The sequence below is a fragment of the Pollachius pollachius genome (assembly GCF_949987615.1).
Source record: "Pollachius pollachius genome assembly, chromosome: 8".
Classification (NCBI taxonomy): Eukaryota; Metazoa; Chordata; class Actinopteri; order Gadiformes; family Gadidae; genus Pollachius; species Pollachius pollachius.
In genome coordinates this window covers 23,612,960-23,625,319 of record NC_136941.1, presented here as the reverse complement: position 1 = coordinate 23,625,319, position 12,360 = coordinate 23,612,960, and the positions used below count along the sequence as shown (strand labels likewise).

Genomic DNA, 12,360 nt, shown 5'->3' with positions numbered 1-12,360 from the left:
ATTAAGACCTGCACTGACAATGTTACAGTGAACAAACAAATCACAGTTTTCAATAATCGGAAACCATGGATGACAGCTGAGGTGAGGACACTGCTGAAAGCCCGAGGCTCAGCCTTCAAGGCTGGCGACCAGGACCAGTACAGGATGGCAAGAGCAAACCTGAGGAGAGGGATCAAAGCAGCCAAAGGGGACTACAAGAGGAAGGTGGAGAAACATCTGGCTGACAACAACCTGAGGAAAGTGTGGCAGGGTCTACAACACCTGACGAACTACAAGGGCACCCCATCAGAGGCAGTAACTGCTGACACTTCACTGGTGGAAGAGCTGAACAACTTTTTCACCCGTTTTGAAGTTCAAAAACCCCACCTTGCTCCTGCTCCACCTCCTCCTCTGTCCTCCCAGCCCCTGACCACCCACCAGCTTGAGCTGCAGGAACATCAGGTGAGAAGAGTCCTGAAGGCCGTAAACCCACACAAAGCAGCAGGACCAGACGGAGTACTGGGAAAAGTACTGAAGGCCTGCGCGGACCAACTGTCAGGGGTCCTAGCAAGGATATTCAACACCTCCCTGGAACAGGCTACGGTCCCACCCGGCCTCAAAGCAGCCACCATTGTCCCAGTTCCAAAAAAATCCACCATAGGCAGCCTAAATGACTACAGACCAGTGGCACTAACATCTGTCGTCATGAAGTGCTTCGAGAAGCTCGTCCTCCACCACCAAGTCCTGCATCCCTCAAAACTTTGACCAGCATCAGTTTGCTTATAAAGCAAACAGGTCAACAGCTGATGCAATCGCCACTGTCCACCACACTGCAGCGAGTCACCTGGAAAAACAGGGGAATTATGTAGGATGCTTTTTGTTGACTTTAGTTCGGCGTTTAACACAATCTTGCCGAACATTCTCATCAGGAAGCTGACTGACCTGGATTTCCCTGACCCAACCTGTGAATGGATTTACAGCTTCCTGACGGACCGTCCACAGACAGTGAGGATGGGGACACAAACATCTTCCACCCTGACACACAGCACGGGCTCCCCTCAGGGCTGTGTGCTGAGCCCCTTCCTGAATTCTCTTTACACGCATGACTGCGTCCCCGCCCATCACTCAAATGTCATCGTCAAATTTGCGGATGACACTACAGTGATGGGTCTCATCTCCAACGGTGACGAGACAGCATACAGGGAGGAAGTCCAGAGGCTCAAAGCCTGGTGTTCAGCAATAACCTTTTGCTGAACGCCAGCAAAACCAAGGAGATGATATTTGACGGGGATGATAGACGGGGTCTGCGTGGAGAGGGTCCCCTCCTTCAAGTTTCTGGGGGTGCAGGTCAGTAAGGACCTAACCTGGCACACCAACATGGCTGCGGTGGTCGGAAAGGCTCAGCAGAGGCTATATTTTCTAAGACTGCTGAGGAAATGCCAGGCGGGGACAGAGCTGCTGCAGACCTTTTACCACTCTGCTGTTGAAAGTGTACTGGTGTGTGGCATTACGGTGTGGTACGCAAACTGCACAGCCGAAGACAAGAAAACCCTGCAGGGGGTTATTAAGACGGCAGGAAAAATCATCGGCTGCCCCCCTGCCCTCCCTGGAGGACATTGCAACCCCCCGGAGGCTGAATAGGGCAAGAAGAATTATGAGTGACCCATCACACCCCGGCCATGGCCACTTCCAACTCCTCCCTTCGGCTGGGAGATACAGGTCCCTTGGGAGCCGGACAAACAGGCTGAGGAATACCTTCTACCCCCTGGGCAATTCGTCTACTAAACGCCTGACACCCCCCCCAATGGACACGTGAAACCCTCTACCGTATTTTTAAAGAGACACTTATATGATATATTATATATTACATATTTATTGTTGCCTATTGCTGTTGTTTGTGTTTGCATTTTGCTTTTTGCGCTGCTTTATTTTGCGCTGTGGGCAGGGCGCACCACCCCAATTTCGTTGAACAAGTTTGCACAATGACAATAAAGTCTGAAATCCGAGGTGAAGTTGTTCGTCCCTCCTCCCCAGCTGGTGCGCGTGATGCAGGAGAACATGGAGGACTACAACCAGGGCAGCACCAGCAAGATGAAGCTGGTGCTCTTCATGGACGCCGTGCAGCACGTGTGCTGCATCAGCCGCGTCCTGCGCCAGCCGCTGGGCAACGCGCTGCTGCTGGGTGTTGGGGGCAGCGGACGGCAGTCCCTCACCAGGCTGGCGTCCCACATGTAGGAGCACAGCACACACGCTCCGCTGCAAGGCTGTGTGTTAGCCGCTTTGGGACACGATTACAATTAGGGCATTTAGCGGACGCTTTTATCCAAAGCGACTTACATTGGTTAATACACACATTGACACACCGACGGTGTGACGCTAACAAACGCCAACCATGCAAGGCGACAGCCAGCTCGTCAGGAGCAGTTAGGGTTAAGTGTCTTGCTCAGGGACACATCAACACTCAGCTAGGAGGAGCTGGGGATCGAACTAGCAACCTTTCGGTTACGAGACAACTACTCTACCTCCTGAGCTAAGCCGACCCCGGACACTTTCCCCACGCTCCCACACGGTTTACACTGAGGCAGTGGTACTCTGCGGCGCTAGCGCCAAGTAGTGCACGACTTGGTTTGGAACTTCTGAATCGATCTTTCTTCAGGTTGGAGAAATCCACAAACGTGGATACACACATGCTCTAAATTAATTGACTGGAACTGGATTGCACTAATTTAAACACTTCAATTAGTGCGTAAAGATAAAATATTCGTCACCTCTCAAGCTTTTGTTTATGAGCTGATGCTGATTTTCTCCTTATTGTGGTGGTCTACGTGTGTGTGTGTGCGTGCTTGTGTGAATGTGTGTGTTTGTGTGTGTGTGTGTGACTGTGTGTGTCTCTTTGTGTGTGTGTGTGTGTGTGTGTGTGTGTGTGTGTGTGTGTGTGTGTGTGTGTGTGTGTCTGCCCCTCAGCTCGGATTATGAGTGCTTCCAGATTGAATTGTCTAAGAACTACGGTCAGACTGAGTGGAGGGAAGACATCAAGGGCATCATGCTGAAGGCCGGCTTGACCAACCAGCAGATCACCTTCCTGTTTGTAGACACACAGGTGTGTGTGCATTCATGTGTGTGTGTGTGTGTTTCTTTTTGTAATGCAGGCTAACAATACTGACTTATTGTTATGCAAAACCCTAACCCTAACCCTCAGTGATAAAAAGCCCTTTTCTCATTGACGGTTGGAACTGTTCCAGATATGCCTTTCAGCCTGTCTAGGAGTGATGGGTGTCTCTGATCCCCCCCCCAGATAAAGAGTGAGTCGTTTTTGGAGGACGTGAACAGCATCCTGAACTCCGGAGACGTGCCCAACCTGTACGCCTCTGACGAGCAGGAGCGGATCCTCAGCTCCATGAAGCCGGTGGTGCAGAACGCGGGCCAGCAGCCCACCAAGGCCAACCTGATGTCCGCCTACATCAAGAGGGTCCGCAGCAACATCCACACTGTGCTTTGTATGAGGTGAACAACTCACATCAGCTCGGCCTAGAATGCTTGTTTATGACTGTAACGACTCACCGTGAAGGTCCCGAGACCCCAAAGGTCTCGGGACCTTCACGGTCCTGACCCCAACCTCTCAAGGTTCAAAGGGCTTCGTTGGCACGGAAAATGTACTTTTATGTTGCCAAAGCACAACAATTCAATAAGATAGAACATTAGAGTGAAAATCCATTTTCTAAAAATGCAATGTGATAAAAATGTTAATGTATATACAATGAAAAGTGAGCCTATGACCTTAGACTATGTGGTAATGGGCTAGAATCAGATGATTTTTCTTCAATGATCTCCGTAAATCTCTCTCTGACTCTCTCTCTCTCGCTTTCTCTCTCTCTCTCTCTCTATCCTGCTCTCTGTCTCTACATTTCTCAATTCAATTCAATTCAATTCAATTCAAAAAAGCTTTATTGTTTTAAGTATAAAGCGTTAAATACAAAATATATATAGATTTTAGAATATTAACTACTCAATATATAAAAAGTCAAATGTGGGATATTATAAAAATTCCAGTATCTCCTATAAAAAGATAAATTACAGATCCCCTCTATTACATAGTATTTACAATATGGAGGACGTGTGCAATAGTGCAATCATTGTGGAAAAAGTAAGTCCAGGGGGATGAGTCTATTTATTGGGAGTTTGAGGTCCTTCCCTCATCACAACAGGTGACGAATCTGGCTGCTGTGATTGCACATTGTTGTATTTCTCCCATTAGTTATGGCAGTTTGTTAGCGTCTTTAAAGTCCTTGCATGCCTTTGTAATCTGTAGGAAGTGTGTGATCCTGATGTTTTGGTATGACTGGCAGGAAGTAAAGAATTGCAGCTCAGTTTCCAGTTGGTTTTGTGTGCATTTGGAGAACAGTCTTCTTTAGGGAGCCAGGTCTGTCTGTGGTGTCCCTTCTCGATGGCAGACCGGTCAATCCTTGACCGGTCTGAACTTGGTCAAGGATTTCTTTAGTTTTGGGTCACGATCACGGTAGTCAGGTATTCTGCAACTGTGTATTCTCTGTTAAGGGAGAAATAGCATGGCAATTTACTCTGGTTTTTGGTGGATGTTTTCCAATGTGCCAAATATGTGTCCTTTTGTTTTCTTATAATTTGGTTTGGCCCATGGTGGTGGTTGTTGTGTGTTGGACAGAGTCCCAGGACAAGCCGGCTTAGGGGACACTATTCTGGGTCTGACTCTGTGGGTGAGGGCCTTATTGTGGAGTGTGTTGCTGAAACTTTCCTTAAGATGGTAATACATTTTTAGCGCTCTCATCTGAATTTTTATAACAATTACATATTGTCTCTCTCTCTCTCTCTCTCTCTCTCTCTCTCTCTCTCTCTCTCTCTCTCTCTCTCTCTCCAGTCCCATTGGGGAGGTGTTCAGGGCCCGGCTCAGGCAGTTCCCCTCCCTGGTGACCTGCTGCACCATAGACTGGTTCAGCGCCTGGCCTCAAGAGGCCCTGCAGTCTGTGGCCACCTCCTTCCTCAATGAGCTCCCTGAGCTGGAGGCCAGCCCGGCAGCCATGATAGGACTGGTATGGATGGCTATGTGTGTGTGATGGACAAGGGGCTCTTTTGACAATATCAAAGTCAGAAATTGTTCCCAAACCTTTTTGGCTCGCGGCCCCACTTTCAGGTCTTAATAATTCCTTCAACCCCCATATGTTTGTGCTTCTGCATCCCCTCACATCCTTTGTACTCCGTCGACATCGGATTGTAATGTTAATGTCCTAGACAAAGTATGCACATTATACCAACATTTCCTTTGCTATGAACTCTTCAGTTGTTCCCTTTAGAAAGCAACATCAAATATCCTAAGCTTCCAAGCCATATCCATGTCAGGGGCCCGTACGTGGGGCCCTCATGGGCCCTTAATGCCCAGCGTATACCGGTCTCTGACCACGTTCTGCCTGGTCCCCAGACCTCCATGTGCGTGAGGATTCACCAGACGGTGGCGACGAAGTGCGAGCAGTACCTGGCCGAACTGTCACGCCACAACTACGTAACGCCCAAGAGCTACCTGGAGCTGCTCAGCGTCTTCTCCTCTCTCATTGGGCGCAAGAAGCAGGAGCTCAACAGCGAGCGGCAGCGCATGAAGACCGGCCTTGACAAGGTCGGGCCTCACTGAGACTCTGCACTGCATTACGTTTCCTCTTGTGTTGTTAGGCCCTTTACAGTCTTTCCTTGTTCATTAGTGGCAGGTCCAAGTTCTTACTTAGCATCTTTGGATTCTAATTTAGAATAAGAGTAATAAATAAAGAATGGACTGTCTAAAAAAAGATCAAATACTCAAATATGCATAAGTAGCTCAAGGAGGTTATGTATATCGCACATGTGATGTTGATCATTGAAAATGTTGAGCTATTACACGCATGCATATTTAAAAATGAACTGCTTGCTGGAGTGTCGCTGCTTGGGAGAGTTGTTGACCGGGTGATGCGCGACGCTGTGGGTCCCATCAGCTCCTCAGCACGGCCGAGGACGTGAGCAAGATGCAGGAGGAGCTGGAGAACATGGGGCCTCTCCTGGAGGAGGCGGCCAGAGACACAGAGGCCACCATGCAGCAGATCAAGGTAGGAGGGAGGCAGATACCACCTTACCAACTATCCTGAGGGTCTTGTTTTACGTCTGCTGCATAGTCTGGCGCTGCATAAGTTGTGTCAAATTCCCCTTTGTAATGTTAATGTCCATCTTGAGCGTTCCTTTGGACAAGGTTGTCCTGTTATGTGTGCGTGAGCGTGTGCGTGACACTGACACCCCAGTTCTTGTGTATTTTTTCTTCATCCAGTAGATAATCAGGTCATGGCAATATGAACGAAAACAAAAAGTCTGGATTGAGATAACTGATGTCTAGCTGTGCCAGTGAAAGGGGGATTGACACGTGACACCTGCTCATACCAGGAAGACACGGTGGTGGCCGAGGAGACGCGCACGGCGGTGCAGGCTGAAGAGGCCAAGGCCCTGGAGAAGGCCCGGGTGGCAGGCGCCATCGCGGCGGACGCCCAGAAGGACCTGGACGAGGCCCTGCCCGCGCTAGACGCCGCCCTCACCAGCCTCAAGTCACTCAACAAGAACGACGTCACGGAGGTCAGGGCCCTGATCCGCCGCCACGCGATGTGATGCTTGGATTATAGAGGAGCACCTGAAAGGATTGAACACTTTTTTTTTTACAAAGTCCATCTCGCTGTATAAGGGGGCAGGATAGTCTCGTAGCTGGGGTTGTTTCACTCGCAGTTTCTAGGTGAACCCCAAAGACGCACGTTGCGTCAGATAGATAACCTTCCTTGTGAACAGTTGAATATATAGATCTTTCTGTAGGTGCGTGCAATGCAGCGGCCTCCACATGGTGTGAGGCTGGTGGTGGAGGCGGTGTGCATCATGAAGGGCATCAAGCCCAAGAAGGTAGCAGGTGAGAAGCCAGGAACCCGGGTGGACGACTACTGGGACCCGGGAAAAGCTCTGCTCCAAGACCCGGGCAAGTTCCTGGATGGCCTCTTTAAGTTTGATAAGGTAGGGAAACAATGACACGATCTCTCATTCATTTCTTTATTCATTCAGTTGTGGGGCAGGACTGTAGTGGGTATGGTGTTCATGGCAATAAAAGGTACCCGACGGAAACCCCTGGGTTTGATCCCCAAAGCCTAATGTAGGCATCCTTAAGCAGGATGCCTATCCGCTACCTTTCGATTAGAAAATTAGGCTCCTTAAGGAAATGTGTCTCAAATCCCAGAGTAGCTTTGGATAAGAGTGTCTGCTAAATGACCAAATAGTTAGGAGATGTTGAGCGCCAACATTTGTGTACCCCTAAATGTGATCATTTTCCCGCAGGAGAATATTCCAGATTCTGTGATCAAGCTGGTGCAGCCGTACATCGATAATGAGGAGTTCCAGCCAGCCTCAATCGCCAAGGTGTCCAAGGCCTGCACCTCCATCTGCCAGTGGGTGCGCGCCATGCACATGTATCACTTCGTGGCCAGGGCTGTGGAGCCAAAACGGGTACGACCTGGACCTCACACGGCCCGATAGCGGGCCACCGCTGCTGACACCGCTCGGCCTCTAACTCAACCTCCGCCCTGTACCTGTTGACACAGCAAGCGCTTCGAGGGGCCCAGGAGGACCTGGATGCCACCCAGCTCATCCTGGACGACGCCAAGGCCAAGCTGTCTGTGGTGGAGGAGGGCATCACCGCCCTGCAGGCCAAGTACCACCACTGCCTGGCCAAAAGGGACGAGCTGCAAGCCAAGTGTCTGCTGTGTGAAGGCCGCCTGGTCCGAGCAGACAAGGTCTGATATGTGAACAAGTAAAAGTCCATATTTAGTCTAAGAGTAATGAGGCAGTACTTACGCGCCATGTGTGGAATCATTTGGCAAAACCGGGGAGTGTTCCCTTTGACCTTTTACGATAATTGCGAATGAAAATCTGAAATGAATCCGGAAATGAATGTGTAAATGACGAGGAAATTGAATGCAGCAGTCAGCTGACATGACACGCTGAGTAGGAGAGGCCTTCATCTCAGTGTTACTGGGGCTATCTTGACTTCCTCTTTAGCTGATAGGAGGACTGGCAGACGAGAAGGTGCGCTGGAAGGAGACGGTGAAGCACCTGGACTACATGGTCAACAATGTATCCGGAGACGTGCTGCTGTCTGCGGGCTACGTGGCCTACCTGGGGCCCTTCACTGTGAGTCTGAGGTACCTGGCTACGTGGCCTACCTGGGGCCCTTCACTGTGAGTCTGAGGTACCTGGCTACGTGGCCTACCTGGGGCCCTTCACTGTGAGTCTGAGGTACCTGGCTACGTGGCCTACCTGGGGCCCTTCACTGTGAGTCTGAGGTACCTGGCTACGTGGCCTACCTGGGGCCCTTCACTGTGAGTCTGAGGATCCTCCAAGGACCTAAAGTGGCTTCATCTGCTGAACTCTTTATGACACCTTTTTAATGGAAATGAAGGGGAAATTGTCACTCATTAAATGCACACAAGGCAATCATCATTTCATTTTATTTGTAACGTATGCACAATGTTTGGGAAGATCTAATAAGGTAGTACGATAAAGCTAAAACAATTTATTGAATGAGAAATAAAATAAAACACATTAACACAAACACACACACATACACACTAACAAACACACAGACAGACACACACACACACACACACACCCACACACACACCATCACAAACGCATAAAAGATTTGACACACACAAATTCTCCCCAACACACTGAAGACTTGATATTGAGTCCGTTGAGAGAGCAGTAGCCCCTGGCCTGTGTTGTCCCTGACGTTGACCTCTGACCTCAGGGTGAGTACCGCGCGGCCATGGCGGAGGAGTGGCTCCATGGCTTCAGAGAGCTCAGCGTCCCTCACACGCAAGAACCCAGCCTCATCAGCACGCTGGGAGACCCCGTCAAGATCCGTTCCTGGCAGGTCGGTCACCCCCAATCATCTGCTTGTGTTAGTTCTGGGCGACTCTCATCTTTTCTTCTGCATGTATTCATTTATTCATATTACTTATATTTTTCCATAATCACCTACATAAAGAGAGACTGGCTAACAATTAAACCATACAATCAAATTTGGGTTAACATAAAGAAATTTGAGTTCCCCAAGCACTTTATCGGATTATTAACCATATCCATTGGAACCAGAAAGCTTCACTTCTGCAGTGTCTTTCTACTGTGTGCAGATAACAGGCTTGCCCAAGGACAGCCTATCGGTGGAGAACGGGGTGATCACCCAGTTCTCTGCGCGTTGGCCTCTGTTCATCGACCCACAGGGACAGGCCAACAAGTGGATCAAAAACATGGTGAGGAGGCTGGTCTGTGCACATGCCTGGCCATGGTCACAGAGGGCGCAAAAGAGACTATATCTTGACTATTTTGTTATTGATTCATTAAGATTTTATAAAAAAAAAAGAACTAGATACATGTCTTGATGAGCAGGTAGTTTGGCAGCTTGGTGGCTTGAGGCTTACAGGTAGACTGCCTACAGGTAGACTTCATTAGGCTGCTGTTATTTAATCTACTGTGATCCAAACACCTCAGTGAAAGCCTGCTAGTAGCCTGAAGGGCAGTGTGTCAGTAGACACAGCTCCATCATCCGTGTGTCCTGCTCATGCACCCAAGGAACGGGAGAAGGGATTGGACGTCATGAAGCTCAGTGACCGGGACTTCCTGCGCAGCCTGGAGAACGCCATCCGCTTCGGGAAGCCCTGCCTGCTGGAGAACGTCGGGGAGGAGCTGGACCCTGCCCTAGAACCGGTTCTGCTGCGCCAGGTGCATAAGCCCGCTCCCCCCCCCCCCGGAGAGACCGTGCATGGCGCGTCGTACGCAGGGTGTGTAACGTTGATGTGTTGTGGTGCATAGACCTACAAGAACCAGGGGAACACCATGATGAAGCTGGGAGACACGGTCATCCCCTACCACCACGACTTCAAGATGTACATCACCAGCAAGCTGCCCAACCCCCATTACTCCCCCGAGGTCTCCACCAAGGTCACCCTCATCAACTTCACCCTCTCGCCGAGGTCATTAGAATTAAGATGATCATACTAACAACGCTTTGGGGAGATATAATTCAATTATATAGATAAGCTGTTCAAATTGCTAGTTAAAAAGTGTGTGTGTGTTGGTTCATATGAATGTGTGTGTGTGTTTGTATGTGTATGCATTTGTATATGTGTGATCGTGCGTGGGTGTGCACGTGTGTGTGTGTGTGTGTGTGTGTGTCCAGCGGGCTGGAGGACCAGCTGCTGGGCCGGGTGGTGGCCGAGGAGCGGGCCGACCTGGAGGAGGCCAAGAACCAGCTGATCGTCAGCGGCGCCCGCATGAGGCAGGAGCTGAAGGACATCGAGGACCAGATCCTGCTCCGCCTCAGCTCCTCCGAGGGGAACCCCGTGGACGACGAGGAGCTCATCAGGGTGCTGGGAGCCTCCAAGATCAAGGCTGCAGAGATCCAGGTGACAGATGGCTGGCGCTCCCCATTGGGGCCGCAGAGGGCCTGCTCTGGGCCCGGCCCTCAGATCTCAGTCCGGGCTGGGCGGGGATTTCAATTGTTAACTACACTGCACTGACTGGACTCTTCATAACGTCGATAGTTTATTAAAAGGGCTTAAAAGTCATGAAAACTAATTTATCCAGGGTGAAAGTTTAAGTAACTCTTGACAATCCCTTTGGCAAGTTTACTGAGAAAAAAGACTAATGCTTCACCAAATACAACCACCAAAGTCCTACTATTAGTGATCTTAGTATTCAATGCAGTAGGACACCAATAACCGCATGACACAACGCGCTAACCCTCTCCGGCAGGCTAAAGTGACTATCGCCGAGGCGACGGAGAGGGACATCGACGCCACACGGCAGGAGTATGTGCCGGTGGCGGTGCGCACCCAGATCCTGTTCTTCTGCGTGTCGGACCTGTCCAACGTGGATCCCATGTACCAGTACTGCCTGGAATGGTTCCTCAGCATCTTCATCGCCGGGATCGCAAACTCTGAGACCGCAGGTAAAAGAGGGAATGACTTAGAAGTTAAACGAGGGGACAGGATAGTCGGGGGGTTTGCGGGATTCTTTGTTGGAAATCCAATGTCAGCAGTCTACATGTAGGCTTCCTTGAGCAAGATGCCTCCCCCCTTCCTGACCTTAATGACTCCTGCATCTGATCTCGTTGTAGTGAGATTCAGATACAGATATCCATTCTCTGTGGAGGAAAGACTCTTCTAAATCACATAACCCTCAATAGTTCTAGTGTGTGCACCCATTAAGAGTGAAGGGGTTTTCAGTTGACCATCAGAGAGTAACCCCCTCCTGGCCTGCCTAGACACGGTGGAGCAGAGGATCATCAACATCAACGACTACTTCACCTTCAGCCTGTACAGCAACGTGTGCCGCAGCCTGTTTGAGAAACACAAGCTGATGTTTGCCTTCCTCGTGTGCGCACGCATCATGATGAACGACAACAACATCGACATGGTGAGGGAGCCTTTGACCTCCTTCAGGTCAACCGGTGTGTTTTTGATCAGTGTGCGTGTTTCTGGTGTATGTGTCCTTATGTGTGAGTGCATCCCCCAGGCCGAGTGGAGCTACCTGCTGTTGGGGGGCTTGCCGAGCCAGGAACTGGCTAACCCGGCCTCCGACTGGCTGTCGGAGCGCGCCTGGCAGGACGTCCTGTCACTCAGCGCCCTGCCCAGCTTCAGCGGCCTGGTCCACAGCTTCCCCACACACACGCAGGACCTCAAGAGGATGTTCGACAGCAGCCTGCCCCACAGGTACCTCTCCACAAACACCATGGTAAAGGTGTATGGGACTGTGTTACTGCTTGTGTCAATACTTTCTAGGTTTAGATGTGCCTGTGCCTGTGTGTATGCGTGTGTGTGTGCGTGTTACTCTGTTCAGGGTTGTTTCAGTTTTGTAGTTTTTCATGAATCTATTTTATGGTATTTCTGTTTGCTTTTGGGGTTCTGTTTCCAATCCCATATTCCAACCTATTGCATTTAATCAACCAATTTCCAACCTAGATTATAACAACGAAACAATCCTATTTTATTAAACCTCTTGGAATAAGTCGATTCTGCAAAGCAGCTGAGTTATGCATTGTTTGATATAACTACATACCACTGATACTTACAGAAGTACAATGCTTTTACTTTTCCCTTTGCCCTGTATCTCAGAATTAACATGATTATTATCTCAGAATTCCCCCAAAAACATCGAAGGATTCTGAGATAAAAAATAAAAAACGTTAAACATGATTATTATCTCAGAATTCCCCCAAAAACATCTAAGGATTCTGAGATAAAAAATAAAAAACGTAAAACATAAAAAATATATATATATCCCATCTCAGGTGAATGCATT

The 12,360-nt window shown here is 49.5% G+C and overlaps 1 protein-coding gene across 1 annotated transcript in view; it reads left to right on the top strand.

The window, feature by feature from the left end:
• The window catches only part of dnah1 (dynein, axonemal, heavy chain 1), a gene marked incomplete at both ends in the record, with an annotated part of 50,987 nt that overhangs the window by 27,386 nt on the left and 11,241 nt on the right, over nucleotides 1-12,360 (top strand). Inside the window, 19 exons of the mRNA XM_079741127.1 lie at nucleotides 2,014-2,210; nucleotides 2,944-3,079; nucleotides 3,275-3,483; nucleotides 4,871-5,042; nucleotides 5,429-5,620; nucleotides 5,970-6,080; nucleotides 6,409-6,594; nucleotides 6,826-7,017; nucleotides 7,336-7,503; nucleotides 7,599-7,790; nucleotides 8,056-8,187; nucleotides 8,807-8,932; nucleotides 9,192-9,311; nucleotides 9,631-9,780; nucleotides 9,871-10,031; nucleotides 10,238-10,463; nucleotides 10,813-11,008; nucleotides 11,324-11,475; nucleotides 11,575-11,771. Of these exons, the coding sequence (XP_079597253.1) occupies nucleotides 2,014-2,210; nucleotides 2,944-3,079; nucleotides 3,275-3,483; nucleotides 4,871-5,042; nucleotides 5,429-5,620; nucleotides 5,970-6,080; nucleotides 6,409-6,594; nucleotides 6,826-7,017; nucleotides 7,336-7,503; nucleotides 7,599-7,790; nucleotides 8,056-8,187; nucleotides 8,807-8,932; nucleotides 9,192-9,311; nucleotides 9,631-9,780; nucleotides 9,871-10,031; nucleotides 10,238-10,463; nucleotides 10,813-11,008; nucleotides 11,324-11,475; nucleotides 11,575-11,771 (3,215 nt within the window). The remainder of the gene's footprint in view (nucleotides 1-2,013; nucleotides 2,211-2,943; nucleotides 3,080-3,274; nucleotides 3,484-4,870; nucleotides 5,043-5,428; nucleotides 5,621-5,969; nucleotides 6,081-6,408; nucleotides 6,595-6,825; nucleotides 7,018-7,335; nucleotides 7,504-7,598; nucleotides 7,791-8,055; nucleotides 8,188-8,806; nucleotides 8,933-9,191; nucleotides 9,312-9,630; nucleotides 9,781-9,870; nucleotides 10,032-10,237; nucleotides 10,464-10,812; nucleotides 11,009-11,323; nucleotides 11,476-11,574; nucleotides 11,772-12,360) is intronic.